The 24,194-nt window shown below is 31.7% G+C and overlaps 2 protein-coding genes across 3 annotated transcripts; both read left to right on the forward strand.

Annotated features, from left to right (window-relative positions):
• The first annotated feature begins 790 nt into the window (after positions 1 to 790).
• LOC123899920 (CBL-interacting serine/threonine-protein kinase 5-like) lies at positions 791 to 2,986 on the forward strand. The gene has a single exon (XM_045951185.1). It carries the CDS (start codon positions 1,376 to 1,378, stop codon positions 2,750 to 2,752), a length of 1,377 nt encoding a protein of 458 aa, XP_045807141.1. The 5' UTR covers positions 791 to 1,375; the 3' UTR covers positions 2,753 to 2,986.
• Positions 2,987 to 18,574: 15,588 nt separating this feature from the next.
• LOC123898951 (metal transporter Nramp6-like) lies at positions 18,575 to 23,694 on the forward strand. Of its 2 annotated transcripts, XM_045949996.1 has the most exons (14): positions 18,575 to 18,759; positions 19,031 to 19,173; positions 19,396 to 19,474; positions 19,564 to 19,604; positions 19,695 to 19,773; positions 19,890 to 19,994; positions 20,391 to 20,500; positions 20,602 to 20,783; positions 20,875 to 20,944; positions 21,189 to 21,362; positions 21,574 to 21,678; positions 22,143 to 22,274; positions 22,662 to 22,757; positions 23,057 to 23,694. In XM_045949996.1, the coding sequence occupies exons 2-14, from the start codon at positions 19,045 to 19,047 to the stop codon at positions 23,396 to 23,398; spliced, it is 1,644 nt and encodes a 547-aa protein (XP_045805952.1). In that variant the 5' UTR covers positions 18,575 to 18,759; positions 19,031 to 19,044; the 3' UTR covers positions 23,399 to 23,694. The 2 variants fall into 2 exon arrangements, with proteins under 2 accessions (XP_045805952.1, XP_045805953.1); XM_045949997.1 differs by lacking the exons at positions 18,575 to 18,759; positions 19,564 to 19,604 and having other exon boundaries at positions 19,135 to 19,173.
• Positions 23,695 to 24,194: the final 500 nt, after the last annotated feature.

Below are 24,194 nucleotides of genomic sequence, written 5' to 3' on the forward strand. Positions count from 1 at the left end.
AAATAAAGGTAAAAAATATTATCATATATTATTTTAAAACTTTTTTAAGAAATAATTTGCTTAACTTAGATTTACATGTATATATTTTGACTCTTAATTTATCTTTTATAAATATATAGTGGTGTCGGTGTCTTATATTTTTTACATTAACGGTATCGCCGTGTCCGTGTTCGTGTTGTGTCGCGATGTCCGTGTCAGAGCTTCATAGTAGTTCTTATCTCTTAATAATATTTTATTTTTCTTTTTTGTACAATCTTATTGTTTTCAATTATATAAAATTAAATGCGTCTTAAAAAAATTATAAAAAATTAAAGGAACTTACCAAAAAAAAAAAAAATTAAAGGGTCAGTTATCCTAATAATTAAATAAATAAATAGTATAAAGAGTACTATTAGATATTTCTTTTTTAATAAAAAAAAGAGCAAGTAGTATTAGATTTTTGGCTAATTAAAAAAACAATCGATAGCTATTATTTACCATGCTCCCACACATAAAAAATAGAATTTAATTATTGTGCACCGTTGTTGTGCACCGTTGTTGTGTACCATCGGTATATTTAACCTGAATCGAAGAGTTAATAGTATTGTACTAGTAATCGTGTGACTTTGTTGACCGCAGCTAAATCGTATTCCAAAGACTATTCTATTCTATCATGTAAAAAACGCTAAAGAAGAAAAAAAAAAAAGAGGTTAGGGTCTTCACGTTTAGTCCCTCCTCATGTTCAGCGGCTGATTTGACCAAAAATCAGCTTAATTTAGTTAATTTTTGATTAAAGATATTTTTTTGTGGTGTTTCTTTATTATACTATGCTATGCTTGGTCATAAGCACATAGACATAGTAATCATCTTAAAACCGTATGTCCCTACCCATCGTTCAATTCAATCCACACACTCTCTCTCTCATCAATTAAAACCCTATTTTTGCCACAAATACCAGTAATTCTATTCTATTCTATTTTATCCAATTTGTTACACACCCCACACCCTAAATTAAACAAACACAAAAACCATATAAAATCAGATCTATTCTTTTCAAACCCTCTCACACCTCAAACCCCTTTCCTTCTCCTCTTTCTGTTTTTCCTTCCTTCCTGTATGCACCATGAAGATCTTTAACCCTTCTCGTTCCTTTCTTCCAATAAACAACGCTGTGTCTCCTTTTGACACCATCTTCGTAAAGCCTATGAAGCTTTACATCCTTGGTGCTTCTCATGTTAAACAATTTCACTTCCTCAGCAATAACTGAATAAAATCTTAGATCAATTCAACCCAACACCACCAAAATTCATCATCATCATAACCAAAAACAAAAACAAACACACACTCTCTCTCTCTCTCTCTCTCTCCCCCCTTCAATAAACAAAAACAAAAAACAATGGATCGCAACAACAACAGTAGCAACAAGAAAAGGAACATTCTGTTCAACAAATACGAGATAGGTAAAATCCTAGGACAAGGCAATTTCGCCAAAGTGTATCATGGTAGAAACATGAACACAAACGAAAGCGTAGCTATAAAAGTAATTAAAAAAGAAAAGCTGAAAAAAGAGAGGCTGATGAAACAAATCAAACGTGAAGTTTCCGTGATGCGTCTCGTTCGTCATCCACATATAGTTGAATTGAAAGAAGTCATGGCAAACAAAGCAAAAGTATTCATGGTTGTTGAATATGTCAAAGGAGGTGAACTCTTTGCTAAAGTAGCAAAAGGTAAAATGGAAGAACATGTTGCTAGAAAATATTTTCAACAATTAATCAGTGCTGTTGATTTCTGTCATAGCCGTGGTGTTACTCACCGTGATCTCAAACCTGAGAATCTTCTTTTGGATGAAAATGAAGATCTTAAGGTTAGTGATTTTGGTTTATCTGCTTTGCCGGATCAACGAAGATCCGACGGTATGCTTCTCACACCGTGTGGGACTCCTGCCTACGTTGCACCTGAGGTTTTGAAGAAAATTGGCTATGATGGTTCTAAAGCTGATATTTGGTCTTGTGGTGTTATTCTATTTGCTTTGCTTTGTGGTTATTTACCCTTTCAAGGTGAAAATGTCATGAGAATTTATAGCAAATCTTTTAAAGCTGATTATGCTTTACCTGAATGGATCTCACCAGGTGCTAAGAAATTGATATCTAATTTGCTTTGTGTTGATCCTGAAAAGAGATTTTCTATACCTGATATCATGAAAGATCCATGGTTTCAAGTCGGGTTTATGAGACCTATTGCTTTTTCAATGAAAGAATCTGCTGTGGATGATAACATTGATTTCAGCGGAGATGAAGGTAACAATGGCAGTGATGGAAATAATGCTGCTGCTGATGTTGTCGTCGATGGGATTGTTGGAACTAAGGGTAATCATTCCCGTCGTCCATCTTACAATGCATTCGAGATAATTTCATCGCTGTCGCATGGATTTGATTTGAGGAACTTGTTTGAAACAAGGAAGAGATCGCCATCCATGTTTATATCTAAAAATTCTGCATCTACGGTTGTAGGGAAGATGGAGAATGTAGCAAAAGATCTGAATTTGAAAGTTACTGGAAAAAAAGATTTCATGGTGAAAATGCAGGGGACGACTGAGGGGAGGAAGGGGAAATTGGGTATGACGGTGGAGGTGTTTGAGGTGGCACCTGAGGTGGCTGTGGTTGAGTTTTCTAAGTCTGCAGGAGATACACTTGAGTATGTAAAGTTCTGTGAAGAAGAAGTTAGACCTTCTCTCAAAGACATTGTCTGGAGCTGGCAGGGTGATACTCACTGATTATCCACTCTGTAATCATATTCATTACTTTTTATTTTTACATAAAAAAAAAAAACTAGAAATATCATTAATTTTTATTGTTACATAAAACAACTAGAAATATCACAGAGTAGCTGTTTCAATTAGGATTCTTCATTTTAGATTGTATTACAGATTGATGACTGTGTGATATTTCATTTGGAGTTTGTGAATTATGGTTAATTAGCTTCTAATACATCATTGATGTTGGCTTAATTACTGTTTATTTTTGGTTTTTTATTATTACAGTTGTTTTGTTTTTTGTTCTGATTCATTCATTTGCATTTTGATATCAAATGTGGAGTTAAGGACATAATATCATTATTGGTTAAGATAGATATGCACAATGAAACAGGTTGAAGAGCTTTTTCAAGGACAGTACTAGTTAGTATATGTGTTAGGTTGATTGTTTCTGTAGATGTGGCGACTTGTATTTTGCTTGAATTTGTCAACTTGTGATAGATATGCATATGCTCCTAATCAATCAACGAATTTGCATTTGCATATATGCACTGCACCAACTTGTTGCGTGTGTGTTTGTGTGTACAGCATATCAAATACTAATTTGTTTGATGCACCAACTTGTTGTGGGGATACAGTACACCATCTCAGTTAATTTGTTTGGTGCACCGCTGCATCAACTTTTAGTTGGTGTTTATTAGGCAATGATTTCGCCTGCATCTGCTGTGACTTGTAGTTTATACATGTGTTGGATTTAACTATGAGTGTATAGTTCTAGATTGATTATGAATATGAAAGACTTAAATGTTAAATATACGAGGGAATCATGTTTTAATGTTTCGGGTGAATACAGAGGCAAATGAAGAGTAGCTAGCTACACCTACACGATCAATTACCTTATGAACCCATGACCAGTAGTTTGGAAAAGTATGATGTGTGACTTCATGTGAATATGTGTGACTACAGTTGATAACCTCAACGATGTGTTAGGACTTAAGCACATGAGGAAAACCTAACCTAAAGGACTAACCCAATAGGTGGGAGAACCTCATGGCTTAAGTACAACATCGAACCCTTTGATATACTCAATGTGAGACTTCTATCAGGATGCGTGTTGACTACTAGCTAGGTTAATGAGAGATGGGATTTGTGATTTCGGCAAGAGTGGTTGAATGAAAATCAAGTCATTTTTGTCAAACTTTTGTTTCATTTTGTAGCGTGTAAAATACATTATGTAAATATTAGACCTTTGTTTACTGTGTCCTGAATCTTGATTCCTAACTTTGCCATTGGGTGGAGATGCAGTGCCAATGTCTCCTATGAGTCTTGGATCGTCTACTCTTTTATTGCTCCTAACACTCATGTTGTTGTCCCACTCCCATGCATGTATCAATTTTATGTTTTTGTTTTTGTTTTTAGGAATAGTGAAATACTAGACTATTAGTATCATACTGTACTATTGCCATACATACACCATAGTGGTATTTAGTGTTGTCTGGATAACCAATGGGAGGAAGAGAAGAATTGCATACCTATTACTATTAGGAACTTTGCTTTTTTCATTAAAATTGCTCTATCCAAATTATGATTAAAATTTGGGTAATGGATGATTTTGGCGTTAAAGGAATGAGTTACGTCTATTTTAGAGTTCCATTTACGTATACTACTAATAATTTGGATTGCAAGGGAGAAGGAAACAAAAGTGAAGCAATGAGTGAGAGTAGCAAAACTTGAATACGCTTTATTTATTTGTAGTAGTTTTAGTTATGTCAAAGTCATTGCTACTATTATGTTGAGAAAGTTAAATTGCCGCTGTTGTTGTTGTTGTTGTTGTTGTTGTTTGTTGTACATTTTATTTTATCCTATCCAATGTTTATTCATGTTTAGTCATGACTTATTACTACATGTATTGTATGTGGTTACAAAGAGCCAATCATAGTACTAGGCGGTGGGAAGGAGACAATGATATTTTCCATTGTTAGGTTGGGTGATACTAAAGTGTGCGTGGAGGACAACATAGGATTATGACTCTCACTCACGTCGTTAAGTACCAGCTATGAGCTGTATCTATGTCCTTTAATTATTTATGAAATTAATGGTTGTAAATACTATCAAATGGGTCCTCCTTTATCTACAAGCTGACTCAGATCATACTCATTTTTCTCAAATATATGATACTATATGAGGTTCCAATTGAAATGACGTTGCACAACACAAACTAATCATGCTATTATAAATCAACTTGTCAACTTGCCGGGGGGGTCTCATTTGGTACGCATATATCCTCAATCTTCAACCCTTCCTCAACATGATATGCTTATCACCAAATAAATTACTAGTAATGTATATAAATTATCAATAATTTTAGCGTATTTCAAACGATTAGGTGATTTTAAGTCTAATTGAAAGTGACATGCTTAGGCCTTAGGACACTTTTAACTTTTATAATGTTTGTTTCATTACTTTAGGAAACTAAAAGATAATTAAATAGTAAATTTTTTTCTTTGTAGGTCATAAATCAAAGCAGTTTATTGGTATAGTGAAAAGGCCTATTAGATTAAATGCAACATTGATACGGTAATAGTGGTTGCGCATGGTGGTATTTTTCGGATAATTCTGCGGCTACTCTTGTTTATTTTACTAAAATTTTTGGTGTTACCTATGCTTTTTAAGTTGAGATTGTTTGGCTGATGCTCAGTGCTGACTATAAAGATTGGTAATAGGAAATGTTAAAACTTACTCTGAATTAAGATTGATTTTATTCTAGTTACTCTTGCTTTTAAGAATTCTTCTATGATTGATTCTTTGGATCCATCGTAATCATTGGTTAAATTTTGTTGAGCTCATGTTTTTCATTATCTCACAAATTTATAAAGAAGTCAATCGGCGTGCAGATGATATTGCTACTCTTGGATTGCAAATTCAAGACTCGCAATGGTGAGACACAATTCCGAATACTATAAGTCATGATTTCACTAGAAAGAGATTTGGCATACCTATAAATTTTGTTAATTTCATTTGGAGCGTTGCACTTTTTTTTCTTTCACCTGACTTTTCCTACAAATTTTACAAGCAAGATTTTTGAGGTAATTTTATTTATTAGCTCCTACTTTGTTATTGGCCGGGCTGATCCCCCAAGTTTTTGCGTGTGAGTTTTATTATCTATAATAACACTTTTATTTAAGCGCGCTATTTAAAATCTTGCTTCGTGACTTTAATAGCGCTTCACCTAAAAATACAACCAATTATAGGATTTCTGTGATACGTTATAATAACGTTTTCTAAGTAAGTAAAGTTAAATTTGTCCCAAAAAAAAAGTATGTAAAGCTAAATATGAGCTAAAGTCGATTTTTTGAATTGTAAGATTAATAAGTATACCCTCCGTAACAATATATAAACAAAAATCATATTTCTAGGTTCATTGCATATTTAATATATTTAGTCTATATTATAAAATTGATATTAGATATATTAAATATACAATGAACCTAAAAAATTAATTTTTGTTTATATATATTGTCACAGAGGATATGTATGTGTGTTTATATATATCAAGGATAGGGATAGGTGCTGTTTTGCATGAATGGTTGAATACAATTGAAGAGTCTGTGGTGTTATAAAATCGAAAAAAGGGAAAATCAAGATGGTCTAATTTTGTGGTTAATGTGAAAGCAACGCTTAACATGTTGAATAAAAATGTTTTTTTTTTTTTTTTAATCATGAGAGTATCCTAATTCACTCAATAAGCATGGCAATCCTTCCAGCATTAAGATAAGTCAATGGGTCATTGTGTGGGTTTGCCATGTCCATATACTCCTTCCAAATAACGTCACCGGCTTGTAGAATGCAACAAAACATTTTTTAGGAATCAAAAGGCCGGTGGCGGAGCTTAGATGTTTTTTTTTTATATATAAATATTCTTTTAAATATTATCGAGAACCTTTATATAATTGGGAGGTTAGTTGTAAGTTATATGAAACTCTTATATTTTTGGGAATTTTTTTACCCACCCTCTTTTTTTGGGAAATTTTTTCTTTTCACAAGAATAAAATTTAATAAATCTGTAACAAATACGTGAATGCATTTTTTCTACGGTATTATTTTATTCTCAAAATTTACAAAGATACTAGTAAGTAGTAACTTAAAACAAACACCTCCTTATAAAAGGCCAAATAGTTGTGTGTGCGCGCGCTACTTTGATTCTTCGTGCTATCTACCAACAAACTAGGCTAATCGATATATATATATATATATATATATATATATATATATATATATATATATATATATATATATATATATATATATATATATATATATATATATATATATATATATTACATATTCAACCAACAAATTATTTTAGTGATTTAGCGTAAGGCTTGTTTCTTTTAATTGTCAAAATAAAGTTTATTAACTTAGGCATATGTATTGAGAAATAATAAATTTAAATATGTTAAATCATTTTACTCTTAGTTAATCAATAAAATTTAAAATTTATTAATAGTATTATGATTTCTTATAATAAACAAAAAAATTGAGACAAAAAGAAAAAAAAATCAATTGGTTTTTGTAAAGATAAGAAAATTCAATCTATTATAATCTATATCTATATTCATACTATATATAAAGAGAATACATAAGTTTTGACGTGGATTTTTCATAATACCAACAATACCGTTGATTTTTTTAGTAGCAACAAAAATCTTTTATTAACAAACTTACCGTAACATAAGACATATTTTTTTTAGTAGTAAAAATATTTTATTAACAAACTGACCATAACAACATAAGACATATTTTTTCGTCAAAAAAAGCATAAGACATTTTTAGTAATAATAATAAAAATCAATCTAAATTTTTAATTTTTTTTTTTGGAAATAATTCAATCTAAAATTTAAGATAATAACAAAGTCTATCTAAATCACCATCCATTATATTATTTACACCCCAACTCTAATAATAAATAGGAAAATGCTAAACAGTGCCCCCGGGGCACTAGTTAAGGATACAAATATAGAAGTTTTATCTCGTAAATTGTGCATTCAATGTTTTAATGATGTGAAAAGTTATTCTCTTTCATCATTAACTTTATCATTTGTTTCCTTTTTTAGTATGCTTAACTAGTGCCCCAGGGGCACTGTTTAGCATGACCCTAATAAATATAATGATCGACTCAGTGGCATTTTGACAAATCTACTTGATCCACAACTTTTTCTTCAATTTTTTTTTTCTACCTCAACAATTGTCGATCTACCCCAACATTAATTTTTAATTGACGAATTTACCCTCATATATAAACTAAACTCCTGAAGAAAAAAATTTGGGGTAGAGGAACACTTTGGAAAAAAATGTTCTGATATGTAAATTTTTTTTTGGTTACCGGAACACTTTGGAAAAAAGTGTTCAGGTATATAACATTTTTCTAATTTTTTTTTTACCTGAACGCTTTGAAAAAAAGTGTGTAGGTATGTAAAATTTTTCCAAATTTATTTTGTTACCTACACACTTTGGAAAAAAGTGTTCAGGTATGTAAAATTTTTCTAATTTTTTTTTGTTACCTAAACACTTTGAAAAAAAGTGTGTAGGTATGTAAAAATTTTCCAAATTTATTTTGTTATCTACACACTTTGGAAAAAAAGTGTTCAGGTATGTAAAATTTTTCTAATTTTTTTTTGTTACCTGAACACTTTGGAAAGATTTTACATACCTACACACTTTTTTTCAAAGTGTTCACGTAACAAAAAAAAAATTAGAAAAATTTTCCATACCTGAACACTTTTTTCCAAAGTGTGTAGGTAACAAAATAAATTTGGAAAAATTTTACATACCTACACACTTTTTTTCAAAGTGTTCAGGTAAAAAAAAATTAGAAAAATTTTATATACCTGAACACTTTTTTCCATCGTGTTCCGGTAACCAAAAAAAATTTACATATCAGAACACTTTTTTCCAAAGTATTCCGTTAACCAAATTTTTTTCTTCAGGCTTTTAGTTTATATGTGAGGATAAATTCGTCTATTCAAAATTAATGTTGGGGTAGATTAACAATTGTTGGGGTAGAAAAAATTTTTTCCCTTTTTCTTTTTTTTGACACAACTTGATCCACAACTTAAAAACCCACAAGAGTGTGGACAATGTATCAGTACTTTTAAAAAAGAGAATTTCTTTTTCACACCCCCTATCGTCCTCACGCGCTCCCTGTTTTTTTAAAAAAAAAATACTCTCTTGCATTAGAAAAAATATAAAAAATTGCAATTATACATGTTTAATTTTTAGAATGCGAATACATATACATAAAATTTTAGGATTTTACACGTTTAAATTCAAGAAGGTGAAACTTATTTTGAGTTCTAGAATTTGAAACTTGATTTAATCGACATAAATTGATATTCTTAAGTTGTTTATGCTTTTTTTTTTCTTTTTTGTTCCTTTACAATGAATTGGGAATCGAACTCAGAACCTATAACATACTACCCAAACCCCTCACCACTAGACCAACCCTAGTGGCTTAAAAAATATCATAAAAATATGCTTTTTAGTTAGTGATGCTCCTCAAGACTTTCAAGCTGACATGAAGTCAGATATTGCACCAAAAATTGTGTGTCATCTCGATGATTGCATTGCTGCAATGCCTAGCTTCGCATCAACGGGATAATCCACAATTTTAAGTGTTATGTCTGACTTCACATTAGTAAGAAAATCATGAGGAGTATCAATATCTGAAAAGTGTAAACAACTTAAGAAAAGAAGAAGAAAAAAAGAAGAGTCTCAGTAAAAAAAGTTTTAAGTTTAAAAATCCAAAATAAGTTTCACCTTCTAGAAGACGGACATAGAGGAGATGATATTCACATTCTAAAAAGTAAACTTGAGTAAGGTAGTTTAAGAAATTCAAGAGGCACACAAAAATTCGGGGTTTTTCTTAATGAAGCTATAAATAGGGAAGGATGTAAAAACTCCAAATATTAAAAACATAATACTAGCACATAACACTTTGTCAAAAAAAAATAAAATATACTAGCACATAACACAAAAAATAGTATATCTCCTCATTTTCACTTGCATCATATTTTAAGGGTATTTTTGGCTGGTTTTATCATGGAAAACCAAAAATTAAGACACTCATTGGATTTGGCTTGTTTTCAAGAAATCCAAACATAGTTTGATTTGCCACATTTGTAAAAACAAATTTAACCCAAAAAAATCAGTACATAAGGATATTTTCACGTGTCTTTGACAATCAACATGATAAATGGGATTTTTATTTCTTAATTTGTTCTCTTGAAGATCATGATAGAATTGAAACAGATAGAGTAAGAGAGATCGATAAGGTCTCATTCTTTGTGTTTGATATGCACGCCTCCCCCAAAAATCATATTTATGGTACATATAAAATGACTCTTTGTTTTTTTTTTTGTAATAATAAAAGGCCTAGCTTGAGAAAAATAAACTACAAGCCTTCAATCAACAAATATAATTCTATGGTTTCATCTCTAATGCTAGCAAATTCTCCATCTTCAAACAAATTAACCACCAACATTTTCCAATAATTTTTTAAAATAAAATATATTACTAATAAATTATTGCTATTTATTAACTATAAAAAAAAATGTGCTTTAGGGTCTCTTTCTAAGTTTACATTGGTGGCTTCTTTTTTTTTGGGATGTGGGAAGTTGGCTATAATTTTTTCAATAAAAAAAATCGAATGGTTTGTTTTTTTCGTTATGGATTTCCCGGAACATATCGTCGTATTTTTCTCCGAGTTCGTATGGAAGATATTCAGTCCTATACAGGTTTTTTGCGTCGGTCCTTCTATTGACTTATCAAACACTTGACTTGTTGGGGAATTTTCAGAATATATTCGATGTAATAGTTGGTTTGAAATAATGTGTATATTGATTTAGTTTTATAGACTTTTAAGAACCAAAGTGAATCAATATATTGTTTTAAATAAACATTGTTGAATATCGTTTAAGGGTTATTTTTCCCTTTATCAAGTGGTACGAGTTTCTCTGTAAATATAGACAATTATGAGACAGGAAAAAAATCACAACTGAAAATCATGTTTCTATATACGAGTCAAATTTTGTCTAAAATATTTCAAGTCATTTCTTCTTTTCTCTAGTGCACAAGAGTAATTGAAAAAAAATTATTATGTAAATTAAACAATCATTATGTTTGATATGAGTATGCAATATTCATATCATGGTTTCCAAAAAATTTTGAAAGAAATTCGTCAGTTAACCTATTTGCATCCGATTTGCATAAATTGATGGGGATGAATTGAATCTAAAACTTAGTGTAATATCATCTTCTTATTATTCAAGTTATTGCAGCAAACCCCCAACACATGACATTTTTTATGTATCTTGATATAAAATACTGCATTTTGGTTGGGAATTTTATTGGTTGAATTCTAAACTCTTGTACCAGCCGCTCATTTTGTTTTTGGGGTTCACTATAGATTTTGATAAGAGATACTCGTTTATCTTGGCTCTTGATATTTGGTCTACCGTGTATTTTAGTTGAAAAGCAAAGAATGTGCTGAAAATGGATCAGTCTTTCGCCCACAGCCATGGACCATTACAGATTGGTCCCTATCCATGCATGTTATGCCCACTTCTCTATTACACATGGTCACCAAATTTTAGCAGAAAGTAAAGATAAAAGAACTTGCGGTGCGGCTATTGAGAAAGAGAATCCAAGCCCAATAAAGTTATGGCATGTCATGATAAAACTGATAAGAACCATTCATTGAGTTGCCATAGATTTAGATGTTTTCTCTACCCACCCCGTGAATCTTTTATCCCCTGAGTTTTTAATTTTGCCCTTGAAAAAACTTCAGTTCGTAGAAACCGAAGTTTTTTTTTGCCTTGAAAACAAATTTCGGTTTCTAAAAACCAAAATTTACTCTGAATTTGCACTAGTAAAAATTCGGTTTTTGCGAACCGAATTTTTCTACAAGGGCAAAATTGGAATATTGGGGGTATAAAAGATTCACGGGAGGTGGGAAGAGAAAACATCTAGATTTATACCTTTACATAATATAGGGTGTACAAATTAGGTCGGAATAAGATTTCTTGTTCTAACCGTATGACATAATTACAGTTTGAACCATCCGATTAAATTTGACTTTCTAATAAATCTCAAATAATAAACAATCGAGATCAATTACAGTGTTAATCTTGATCCGTATAAAGTAGTGAATTAGACTGAATTATATGTCTCTCATTTGATCATAACATTTGTCTGGATGAATATTTTTTTTACCTAAATTCGACAATTAATCCGGTTAAATCCGAAAATGTATGAGATCAATAAAGACATATATCTATGATCCAAAAAGAAGATCAATTCTTTTTTTTTTTGAGCAAAAAAAAGAAGATCATGTTGGTCTCAAGATAAGTCACTAAATTTTCCGGTGAAAAGCTAAGTCACTAAATAGTAATACATCTTTAAAAAAATATATTAATAAACAACTCATAATGTGAATACCGGGACTGGATCCTCTCCCGTGAGGTGAGAGATCCAGTGGAATTTTGACCACTCAAATCAAAATAATTAATATTAAAATTTAAAAAAATAAAGATTGAAGGGTGGAGATTAAAACTGGAGGAAATCCAGTGAAATTCTCACCGGAAAGAACCCCTATTATGTGAATACCTAACAATAAGTCACCATAAGAGTTTGAATCAACAATTCACTAAACAATACCATTGTCATATTCAATCCATTTTGAACACAACACAACTCTTGAAATGCAGAAAGGGAGAAGTGGTAGAAAATAGAAAGTGGACGTGTCATTAAAATCCGTGTATACCTACAATTTTCTTTCCTTTTTTCTTATTTACGTACCTAAGATGTATTGAGAACTAATCTTCACCAAATTGTGATTATATATATGCTATTGCATTTTTCTAATTATACTGTACTATGTTTAATTGGGGGATTCTAGGGTGGGAGACCATGATAGGTCTCTCACTAATGAGTCATGTGTTTTGTGGACCGGATTGAATGTGTACGTGATATTATGATATACTGTCAGTATTATATTATTTTCTATTTTTAAAAAAAAGTTTAAAATTTTTTCGGAAAAAAGTTTTCGATCTTTTTTGGGGAAAAAATTTTCGATTTTTTTTTTCGGAAAAAAGTTTTCGATCTTTTTTGGGGAAAAAAATTTGGATTTTTTTTTCGGAAAAAAGTTCCCGATTTTCGGGGGGAAATTTTCGATTTTAGATAAAAAACAATTCCAGAGGTTTTGTCCGAACAAAAAAGTTTCCGTTCTTTTTTCGGGAAAAAAGTTCCGATATTTTATTTGGAAAAAAGTTTCGGATATTTTCCGGAAAAAAAGTTTTCGATATTTTTCTGGAAAAGTTCTAATATTTCATTTGAAAAAAAAGTTTTAAATATTTTCTGTTTTTTCACTCTTTTTTGTATCAGCAAAATTTTTTCAGATGAACATTTCGAAACTATTTTCCCCAAAAAATCGGGAACTTTTTTCCGGAAAACATCGGAACTTTTTCCAAAAAAGTTGAAATCTTTTTTTCGGAAAAAATCAGAAACTTTTTTCCCGAAAAAAGAACGGAAACTTTTTTTTCCAGAAAAACTCCGGAATTGTTTTTATCTGAAATCGAAACTTTTTTCCTAAAAAATCGGGAACTTTTTTCCGGAAAAAAAAATCGCTAATTTTTTCCCGAAAAAATATCAAAAACTTTTTTTTCAAAAAAAAAAAAAATTTAATACTGACAGTACATCATAATATCATGTACACATTCAATCCAGTCCACAAAATCACATGACTCATTAATGAGAGACCTATCATGGCCTCCCTAAAAAGAATCCGCCTGTTTAATTTTAGAATGTTCTTTGGACGAATTCAGAAAAGAGTTAGGAACAAAATTTACTGGGTTAACCCGCTCATGATCTGACACGTAGTCACACACATCCACACACACATACTCATTTCACTGTATCATGTAGGCCTGAGCATCGGTCGGGTTCGGGCCGAAAATCACTAAATCGATAAAAACCGCAACCATTTAATTTGGACCCAATTCCGACCGTCTATATATTCGGTTTGTTCGGGTTCGGGTCATACGGGTGGCGGGTTGAATGGGTCGGTTATTACGGGTTATATCGAAACTTTGTTTACATCTAAAACTCATTCATTTTCCAAAATTTCCTAATTTTCGAATAGTTTAATACCTCGTCACAATGCAACAAAAGATAGACGAAGTAAATTAAAAAACAAAGAGGGTTAGATGCAGTTACTTTCTTTCAATATGTAGATCTAAACACAATAAAATATCAAGTAGAAGAGACGTATAAATTAAAATAGATATAGAATATATATATTAGAATATTTTTTCCACCTTCTTCGTCACCATATTATTAATTATAAGCTTTGTAAAATATAACATTTTTATCTTATATCAAAGATGGATAAAAATAACAAAGAGAATAGTATATGAGATTGAGAGTGAGAGAAGGAAAAAAAATTAATTTGCATCTAATGGTTGTTCGGTCGGTTTCAGTTATGGAGAGATTGAATTTTAGAGACCCGCACCCGCCTGTATGCAACCGTTCATGCCCCGTTTTTCGCAATTTGTTGACCCGAGACCCGACCCGCACCCGACCGAATGCTTCAATATGTTGTCGGTTATATCGGTTTCGAGTCGGGTCTCGGGTTCATGCTCACCCCTAGCATCATGATACTCTTTTTTGTCTTATATATAGTATTTCATTCTCTTACGGCATTTAGATTTTCAACCTACAACGTAGTCAACTAGATTCTGGAACATTTACTACCTTTTTTTATCTTACGTGGCAACATACTCTCGCATGCTTTTTTGCCACCAAATGTTCTCCTACTCTACACCTTGTGTGGTCCAAATTTCTCTAACTTATCCCTTCCCATACAAAACTACATACTACTTTTTTTCGCATTCATTTGCAACTTCTCCTACGTGGGAAGGAAGTGAGTAATCTGCACATGTTGTATGTTTTGCTGCCTATTTTATCTTTTTCAAAAAACACAATAACATGGAATTCCAAATCGGAGGAAAAAATCACCATCGTTACATTGTCTATGACAACTAGAGAATAATACTATAAACTGTCCTTGAGCTTCGACCATCGCACGACTCTCAGTACTCTCACTCTCTCCAAAGCAATATAACTACATCTTACAACACTCTAAAACAATATCATAAGCGAAAAACGAAAAAGGGCAGGTATAAGGTTAAAGTACTGTTTTCGACTGATGCATATTTTAACGAAGAATTATAGTCTATATGTAGAGAGATATAAACAATAAAATCTAAAACAAATATATTTAAAATAAAATAGAATCTCTCTTGATTTTGAAAGATGTCCAATTTAAAATCAAACAAAATCTTACGCATTTTTTTTTACGGAAAATGATATTAAGGCAATCTTCACAAATCTCATCAATGTAGGATTGTTTTGGATAGTATATGCTAGAGGTTTTGGGTTTGATTATCAGCTCAATTGTAAACCAAAAATAAATAAATAAAAAGTACACTCCACTTGTAACTAAACAATTCCAAGAATTTGCACATGTCGAAAAATACGTTGAAAATTATGGTGCAACTTTCATGTTGACAAGAAACTATTCAATCACCGACATAATTAATCTCCCACGATGGATGCCACTTGTTGGAGAGTATGCAGTAGTGACGAAAGAAACAATGAGCCAATACTTCAGGATCATAAGTGAGGGAAACACCACATCAATCTCAACCTAAAAGCAAAGACTGGACGAACAAACAAAGACGTAAAGTGCATCGAAGAGCTTCGTCAAGCCCATGAGTTTTGTATATAAGAGAATATCCTGAACCACAGATCTGATACCACATGTTAGGAATGCAAAAGATCGTCGAAAGAAACAATAATGGGCAAATGCTCGAGGACCATTGGAGAGGGAGACAACACATCGATCTCAATCCAAAACCTTAAGACTTTAGGTTCATTGGTCACCGCTCTTATATATCCAACATTTTATCTATTTATAGTCGATGTAGGAGTTAAACTACATCCACACTTGAAACCCAACATATTCTAATCAATAACAATAAAATACCTTGTAACTACTTTTTGAAAGTCTCCCTTATAGTAGTTTTTTAAACAAATTCATCATTCTTTTTTGGTGGTGAAACAAATTCATCATTCAAATCTTCATATTGTATATTTGGCTTCAAACAATGACTTAAAAAAAAAAAAATCAAGATGAATACCATTTCTACTTTCAATGTATAATTATTATTTTATGGCTTTAATGCACTTTTGATCCCCCTATTTTAAAAATTTGATTCTCCTATTTTAAAAGTCAACTTTTTGATCCCCTATTTTAGTTTTTTCACTACAAGAATACTTCAATTTACCGGCAAATTTAAATAACACTTATTGAGGGCCTAAACAACATCCTGCACAAATCAATTTCTTCTCCTTCATCAAGCTTGAGTTTCCAACTTTCTTCAATTGCAAAATCAATTTTCTCCGCAAATCTGAACCTGAATCTGAAGAACAAGAGTTCGAATTTGACGATGAATTTGAATATATGTTACTCGAATTTTATAGATCTTGTATGCTTCACTTTCCTCTTGTTTGTCTTTGTTTTCTTTTTTACAGATCAATTTTCTCTTGTTTGTCTTTGTTCTTTACAGATTTTTATGAATAGTAGCCTCAAGCTTTACCTCTTGTTTCTCTTATAGCTTTTTGTTTCTCATCTCTTCTTCTTTCTATTCAAATTTTATAGATCTTGTAGCTTCTTTGTTGATTTTTTGGTTGAAGAAGAAATCTGAAGAAGATGCTTCTTGGTTGAAGAAATAATAGTTCTTTAGATGCAAATTTAGATTTTTAAATTTATTTTTAATTCTGTTTGATCAATTAATAAATAAGTAATTTTAATTTTTTTTTTAAAATAATATATTAGTTAGTGGGGATCTAGGCCGCCAGTAAATTGGAAATGATAGTTGCAATTTTGTGGTGGCTCAGGCCGCCAGTAAGTTTCGATCTTTTCATTTTTGGCAGTTTAGGCCGCCACAAAATTTACCGTCTAGCGATTTACTGGCGTTTTTTGGCCGCCAGTTGGCCGCCAATAAATACCTACTTTTTGACGGTTTTGACCACTTATTGAGGATTTTGGCCCTCAATAAATCATGTTTTTCTTGTAGTGTTTCTGAATTTTGGTCCCCCATCTCAATTTGGTCAAAGTTTTGCTGATGTGTCATGCTCATTGATGATGTGGCAGTGTCCATATTTACATATCATATTCCATGTCATTATTATTATTTTTTAAAATCATATATTATGTTTTAAAAATATTAAAATAATAAAAAATAATTAATTAAATAATTAAAAATAGTAAATTACCCAAATATATAATTAAAAATTACTAAATAACCCAAATATTTAATTAAAAATTAATAAATTACTCAAATATATAACTAAAAATAGTAAATTACTCGAAAATATAATTAAAAATTAATAAATTACCCAAAAAAAATTTGAACAAGTAAATTACCCAAATATATAATTAAAAATTACTAGATTACCCAAATATTTAATTAAAAATTAATAAATTACACAAATATATAATTAGAAATCAGTAATAATGTTATATAATAAGTTATATAATGTTTTAATACTTTTAATAATTACTGATTTTTTTTTTTTATAAAATTAATTACTGATTTTTTATTAACTATTTTTTATTATTTTAATATTTGATTTTAAAAAATAATAATAATGACATGGAATATGATATGTCAATATGGACACTGCCACGTCATCAATGAGCATGACAGATAAACAAAACTTTGACCAAATTGAGACGGGGAACCAAAATTTAGAAAAAACTAAAATAGGGGATCAAAAAGTTGGCTTTTAAAATAGGGGGGTCAAAAGTTCAAGTTTTTTAAAATAGGGGGATCAAAAGTGCATTAAAGCCTTATTTTATTTGATCTCAAAAGAGCACTTGCAAATGTTTTTATAGTCATACCCTCTAAAAATACTAGTAGGACTCGAACCGGAAACCTTTCGCATCTAAAATATCTTTTTGCCACTAAACCAAATCCTTAAAGTTAATTATAGTCTGGTTAATTAGTGTTTGCTATTTTCATAGTCATAATTTTAGAATATTATTATCATTATTAGAATATTCTAGTTATTATTAGTCATAATTGTATATCAAATTAATATAGAAACAAAAATTGTATATATATCATTGCAAAATTAATAGAAAGGCAAGACCTATTATTCTCAGCATATCCAAGATTTATTGGGTCGCCCACTATTGGGTCACCCATCATTTATATTCACGCACCAAGTTTAATAATGTTGGGCATAAAGAGGTGTGTTAAGAAGTCCCACGTCGAATGTGAGTTTGACTGAAGAATGATTTATAGGTTATAGTTAAGAGACAATTGTTATCTTACAAACGGATTTTGTAATATGGATAACAACAAACTAGTTTTCAATATTTACATATGTGAAGTGGAAATGGAATAACTTGGATTCAAACTCATCTTACTAGTGGCCATACGTAACGTAACAATGCGAGTGAGATTTGTTAGTGGGAGAATCTAATCAAGCTATATAAATAAGGGTCTTGCTAACGAGTGCCCCCGGGGCACTTTTTAAGCATTCCATTTAAAGAAATTTTTTATTCAAAAAGTTAAATACTACAATTTCCAATGCGTTGACTTTACGCATTTCGATAAAAATTCTATAAAAAACTTACTATATAAGGGCTTAAAGAGTGCCCCGGGGGCACTATTTAGCATTTGCCTATAAATAAAAATACCGTATAAATAAAAGGATACAAACGAAACAACTTTCATCACTTCAGTTCAGTTCCATTCTTAAGAATCCCAAACAAACAACAAAAGACAAAAAAAAGAGTGTGTGCGCCTTGTAACATCGTCCGTTGTTCGATCATTTTCTTGCCAAACACAAACACTTTTTGTTTTATTAATTGTTGTCTATTTTCTGACCCTACATCTTTGGTACGCAATCTTTCTTCTCATTTCAATTTCAATCTTTCTTCTTTCTTCTTTCTTCTTCTTCTTCTTATTCTTATTACTATTACTAATGCAACTACTCAATTCTTTTAGCTTGCATGTTGTTCATTCATATTAATCATAGAAACAAATACTACATTTTTTCATACGAATTTACTCAATTTTCTTAGCCTGCATGTTGAAGATTCTTTTTTTATTGCACCCCAGTTGTTTGATTTTTGTTCACTGAAAGATTTTTATTGAGTGTTTGCTGCAGAAAGGGGGAAAAATATGGCTGTCTCAGGTTCTTCTGGTTCTGGGCAGCCACAATTCATTTCAAGCACTGGAAACCAAAACTTTTCCAATGCACCGCTCATTGACAGTGACACCACAAATCCTGATCAAATTGTTGTCCCTGATGTGAGTTTTGCTTTTCATTCATTCAATCTCTTTTCTTAACTTTTTATTTTGTTAGTTGGTTGGTACAATTTGTAACATTTTGTTTTAATTAGAGTTTAATATTGTGCAATTTAAGTGCTTTGATTGTAGATTACACTGCAGTAATGCACATACTTCATCCAATGTGAAACGTTGATTTTTTTTTTTATATCTATCATTTTATGTGTGTTTTATGTTTTGCAGAGGACAAGCTGGAAAAACTTATTTGCATATATGGGGCCTGGATTTCTTGTTTCCATTGCATATATAGACCCAGGAAACTGTAAGATCACACTTTTCATGTTTTCCTTCTCTAATAAAAGGAAATAAATTGACATAATATGCTTATAGCATTCTTATAATCGCTTGCAGTTGAGACGGATCTACAATCTGGGGCACAATTTAGATATGAGGTTTTATGATGCATTCTTATAGTACTTATGGTTAGGACTTAGGAATCATGACCTATGCTCAAGACTTCATCCATTTTTCTATTTTTTCAGTTACTTTGGATCATATTGGTGGCATCTTGTGCTGCTCTTGTAATTCAATCGATGGCAGCCAATCTTGGGGTGGTCACAGGTACTTTATTATATAATCGGTTTTAGTTTTACTGAATAAATTTGACATGTGTGTTGTGGGTAGTAAACTTCCATTTTTCTTTTCCTGATTGTTTCGGTTCTATATGCTGCTTGCAGGAAAGCACTTAGCAGAGCATTGTAGAGCTGAATATTCGCGGGTGTCCAACTTTATTCTTTGGATTATTGCTGAAATTGCCATAGTGGCCTGTGACATCCCAGAAGGTATTGAGATTATTTTATTTGCATATGTAAATAATACTACTTTTTGGGGGGATTTATTTTCTGCTTAGGATTTCGATTAGAGTTGACTGAATAAACATATAGTTACCAATATATTGCATACATTCAAATAGTCAATACATTCTTTGCTACCCAACTCAATCAAGATCCATTTGAAGTTTTATAGTTTAAGGAAACAATGTTATTTCACCTTCCATCTTTTTTGTACACTCATTTGAGCTGCATATATTATCAGGGTTATTAGAAATCATACTAGAAGACAAAATGAAACTCAGATGGCCAAATTATCAAGCTTTAAGAACACAAACCATAGTTTTCCATTTTTCTTTCGGCTTCTCTTTCATTTTGTTCATCTTTATTTTTACGGTACATATGCAGTGATCGGGACAGCCTTTGCGTTAAATATGCTCTTCAACATACCTGTTTGGATTGGTGTGTTACTGACCGGACTCAGTACATTGATGCTCTTAGCATTACAACAATATGGGGTATTTTACTGTAGTCCATTCTATGGTTTGATTTTGATATCATAAAGAGAATTTTTCGTGTCATGAGCAATTTGAGTAATTTTTGTATTGTTGTTGAACAGGTTAGGAAACTTGAATTCTTGATTGCATTTCTTGTGTTTACAATTGCTGCGTGTTTTTGGGCTGAGCTTGGATATGCAAAGCCCGATGCTAAAGAAGTTGTGAAGGGTCTTTTTGTGCCACAACTAAAAGGGAGTGGTGCTACTGGCCTTGCAATTTCACTCCTCGGTGCTATGGTCATGCCGTTAGTTCTTCATGCCTTCTTTTTCCATTTTTATTTTTCTTTGCTCTTAAATTGTTTTGACACACCGTGATTCTATATGTATTTTCCTCAGGCACAATCTCTTCCTGCACTCGGCACTGGTACTCTCTAGGAAAATACCACGATCAGTTCGCGGAATCAAAGTAATCATTTAAACTTTTGTATATACACTTAATTTCCTTTCAACATTTATCTCCATTTTCATTTCTTTGGTCATAATTTTTGTTAAAAGTAAATCTTATTGGAATTTGATTATTTCTATGAAGGCCTTGTTAAGTTAACTCTGTGAACATCCATACAAAATGATCCAACTAAAAACAGGGTCATAAGTCAGTTAATTGTGGTAAAGCAGTATCTAATGTCTTATTTAACAATTTTATTTTACAGGAGGCTTGCAGATTTTACATGATAGAAAGTGCCTTTGCTCTTATGGTGGCTTTCCTCATTAATGTTTCTGTCATTTCTGTAAGTGGTGCTGTTTGCAATTCTTCGAATTTGAATGAAGAAGATCGGATGAGCTGTCAGGATTTAGATCTCAACAAAGCTTCCTTCCTACTTAGAGTATGTGAAACCTGTTTCTACCTGTGTATATCGTAAAGTTAATCTACCTAGTCTAACGCAACTTACGTCACCTGTTTCTACCTGTGTATATTGTAAAATTTATTTACCTAGTCTAACACAACTTACGTAATCAGTAAACTTCATATACAATTGTTATTGGTAAAGTGTTATAAAAATATAGATGATCATTTCTGAAATGTGCCATACTCAGAATGTCTTGGGGAAATGGAGTTCAAAACTGTTTGGAGTTGCTTTGCTTGCATCAGGTCAAAGTTCTACGATAACAGGAACCTATGCAGGGCAGTATGTGATGCAGGTAGACTCTTTCATGTTTATTATCATGTTCTGTGTGTAAAATTAATACATTATATTTGCATCTTCTGTAGAAAACAATACACTGTTTATCTTACCAGTTGACAATAATAGCCACTTGTAATAATTGTTTATATGCATATGCATATCCATATCCATTTCCATTTATCATCTGTGCTCTCTATTAAAAAAAGTTTGTAGCCTCAATCAAAATGCATTAATTCGTCAAGGCTCAAATTAAATTATGAATGCTATCATGAACCATTGTGTTTAGTATTTTTGTGTTCAACATACCTGTCATATCCTTTATGAAATTTAATAGTAGTAACATGTGTCCCTAATGGGCTTTGAATGTAACAGTTTTTCTTAAATTTGCTAAGGTTTACTTGCAAAGTGTCCACTTTGAAGCATCAATTACCTCATGATGTTTCTATTTTTCCCCCCATGAAACTTCTTCATTTCTTGTAGGGATTTCTTGATTTACGACTGACGCCATGGATTCGGAATATGTTAACTCGTTGCTTAGCCATAGTTCCTAGTTTGATTGTTGCAGTCATTGGTGGCTCTACTGGGGCTGGGAAGCTCATAATAATTGCATCTGTAAGATAATCTTACCATCAATTTTTCTCTAGTTGTTTTGGTCCTAAAATATCTTCTAATGCCTTTTTACTTGACAATATGTCTATTACAAACAATATGTTGTTTAATTTGCCATGTTATGCAATCACGGAAGTTTCTCATATATTTGTAACTCAACTATATTGCGGTCACAACTATTTCTAATTGCACTATTGGCTTCATCCGGATGATCCGAGTTCAAAAGGGATTAAGTAGGACCACTTACAGGGTTATATAAAGTTACATAAGTATCAATTTGTTCTTTAACAAAACAGTTGCCAACATGGCATCATTTTTTTTTTTTTTTGCGACAGCATCATTTTTATAATTCCTGTTGTTTAACTGAGCCCTTATCTGTCTGCTGATCAGATGATCTTATCATTTGAGCTTCCCTTTGCTTTGGTACCACTCCTCAAGTTCACTAGTAGCAAAACCAAGATGGGGGCACATGTTAACTCTACCATGGTATATTTTATTTGTTAACACAAATATGCTAAAGCACTTCTTTGTCTCCTTTTGTAAAATAAAATACAATAGTGAAGTAGGCTTTGAAAGAAGCTTTCAAAAATGTCAGGCCAGAGTTTAAAAATGGGCCTATGACAGGTACCAAGTCGGGCCTAAATTTTGTAAAGTAGGCCAGACTTGGGCTTTACAAAGTCTAGCTTAACCTATTTTCACCTCTATGACTAATGTTTTGAAAGAAAAAGTCTTCAGTTCTGCATGTTGTTTTTGACATAGCATTTACTTTTAATTCTTAATTGCAGATATCCGCCGTTACTTGGATAATCGGCTCACTTATTATGGTTATTAATATATACTACTTAATGAATGGTTTCATCAAGCTTCTTCTTCATAGTGATATAGAAATTGTAGCAAAGGTGTTTCTTGGGATATTAGGATTTTCAGGCATGGCAGTATATTTGGCTGGTATAGCTTATCTTGTACTTCGCAAAAATAAAGAGGGTACACACCTTTTGGCTCTAACAGCACCTGAAAATCAGCAAATGGCAAATGAACAAGTAAATGGGTCAATCTATTGTCTTCCAAGAGAAGACATAGTAAACATGCAATTGCCTCAGAGAAGTAGTCCTGCAGATCTTGACTGACAAAAATATAGATTAGCAAGATAGATAAATAAATTTCATTTTGTTATTTTCTAGAGTTGAAAATAGATTAGTATCAAACTGTCTTTTGACATCACTTGGATGACATTGCTAAGCTTTTGATGTTTTCATAGATGCCCCTCATACAGTAATCCCAGATGTACCAACGTGGAACTGCGCCTCATATTTTACTCCTAGCCTTGTCCAAGCTCCAAAGCTCGGACATCGGAGAAGATATGAAATCATTCTATGGTTCCCATTTAATGTTATGTCTTTTTTCTTATGGTTTCATCTAGTAATATAGTACTTGTAATTATATCACACTGTTTTTATGTGATCTTTCGATGTGAACTTCCTGTAATGTAATACATAAAAGCAATGAACTTGTGTCCCGTGAGCTTAGCTCAGTTGGTAGGGACATCACGTTATATGTGCAGGAGCTGAGATTCGAACCCCGGACACTTCACTTATTCACTTTTAAAGTGCAATTTCTAGCCACTAGGCTAGTTTGACAAAAAAAAGAAAAAAAAGAAACAAGAATGAACTTGTAAATTGTTTGTTTACCAATGTGTTTAGTTTTTATAGCGTCGATTTTGATTTTGGGCTTAAGTTGTGTATATAGAATTGGAGTGTGGATCCTCTCTCGTGTAATATTCATAGGAGGGAGTCCAGTCAGAGCCCTATATTGTTTTTTGTTGTCTTGATTTACGTGCCAAAAAGAAAGAGGAACGGTTTAGATTTCACATTACAACTTTTATTCTCTTCATTAAATATATTTTTTACTTAACAAAATTATTTT

Source organism: Trifolium pratense, linkage group LG7 (assembly GCF_020283565.1).
Source record: "Trifolium pratense cultivar HEN17-A07 linkage group LG7, ARS_RC_1.1, whole genome shotgun sequence".
Taxonomy (NCBI): domain Eukaryota; kingdom Viridiplantae; phylum Streptophyta; class Magnoliopsida; order Fabales; family Fabaceae; genus Trifolium; species Trifolium pratense.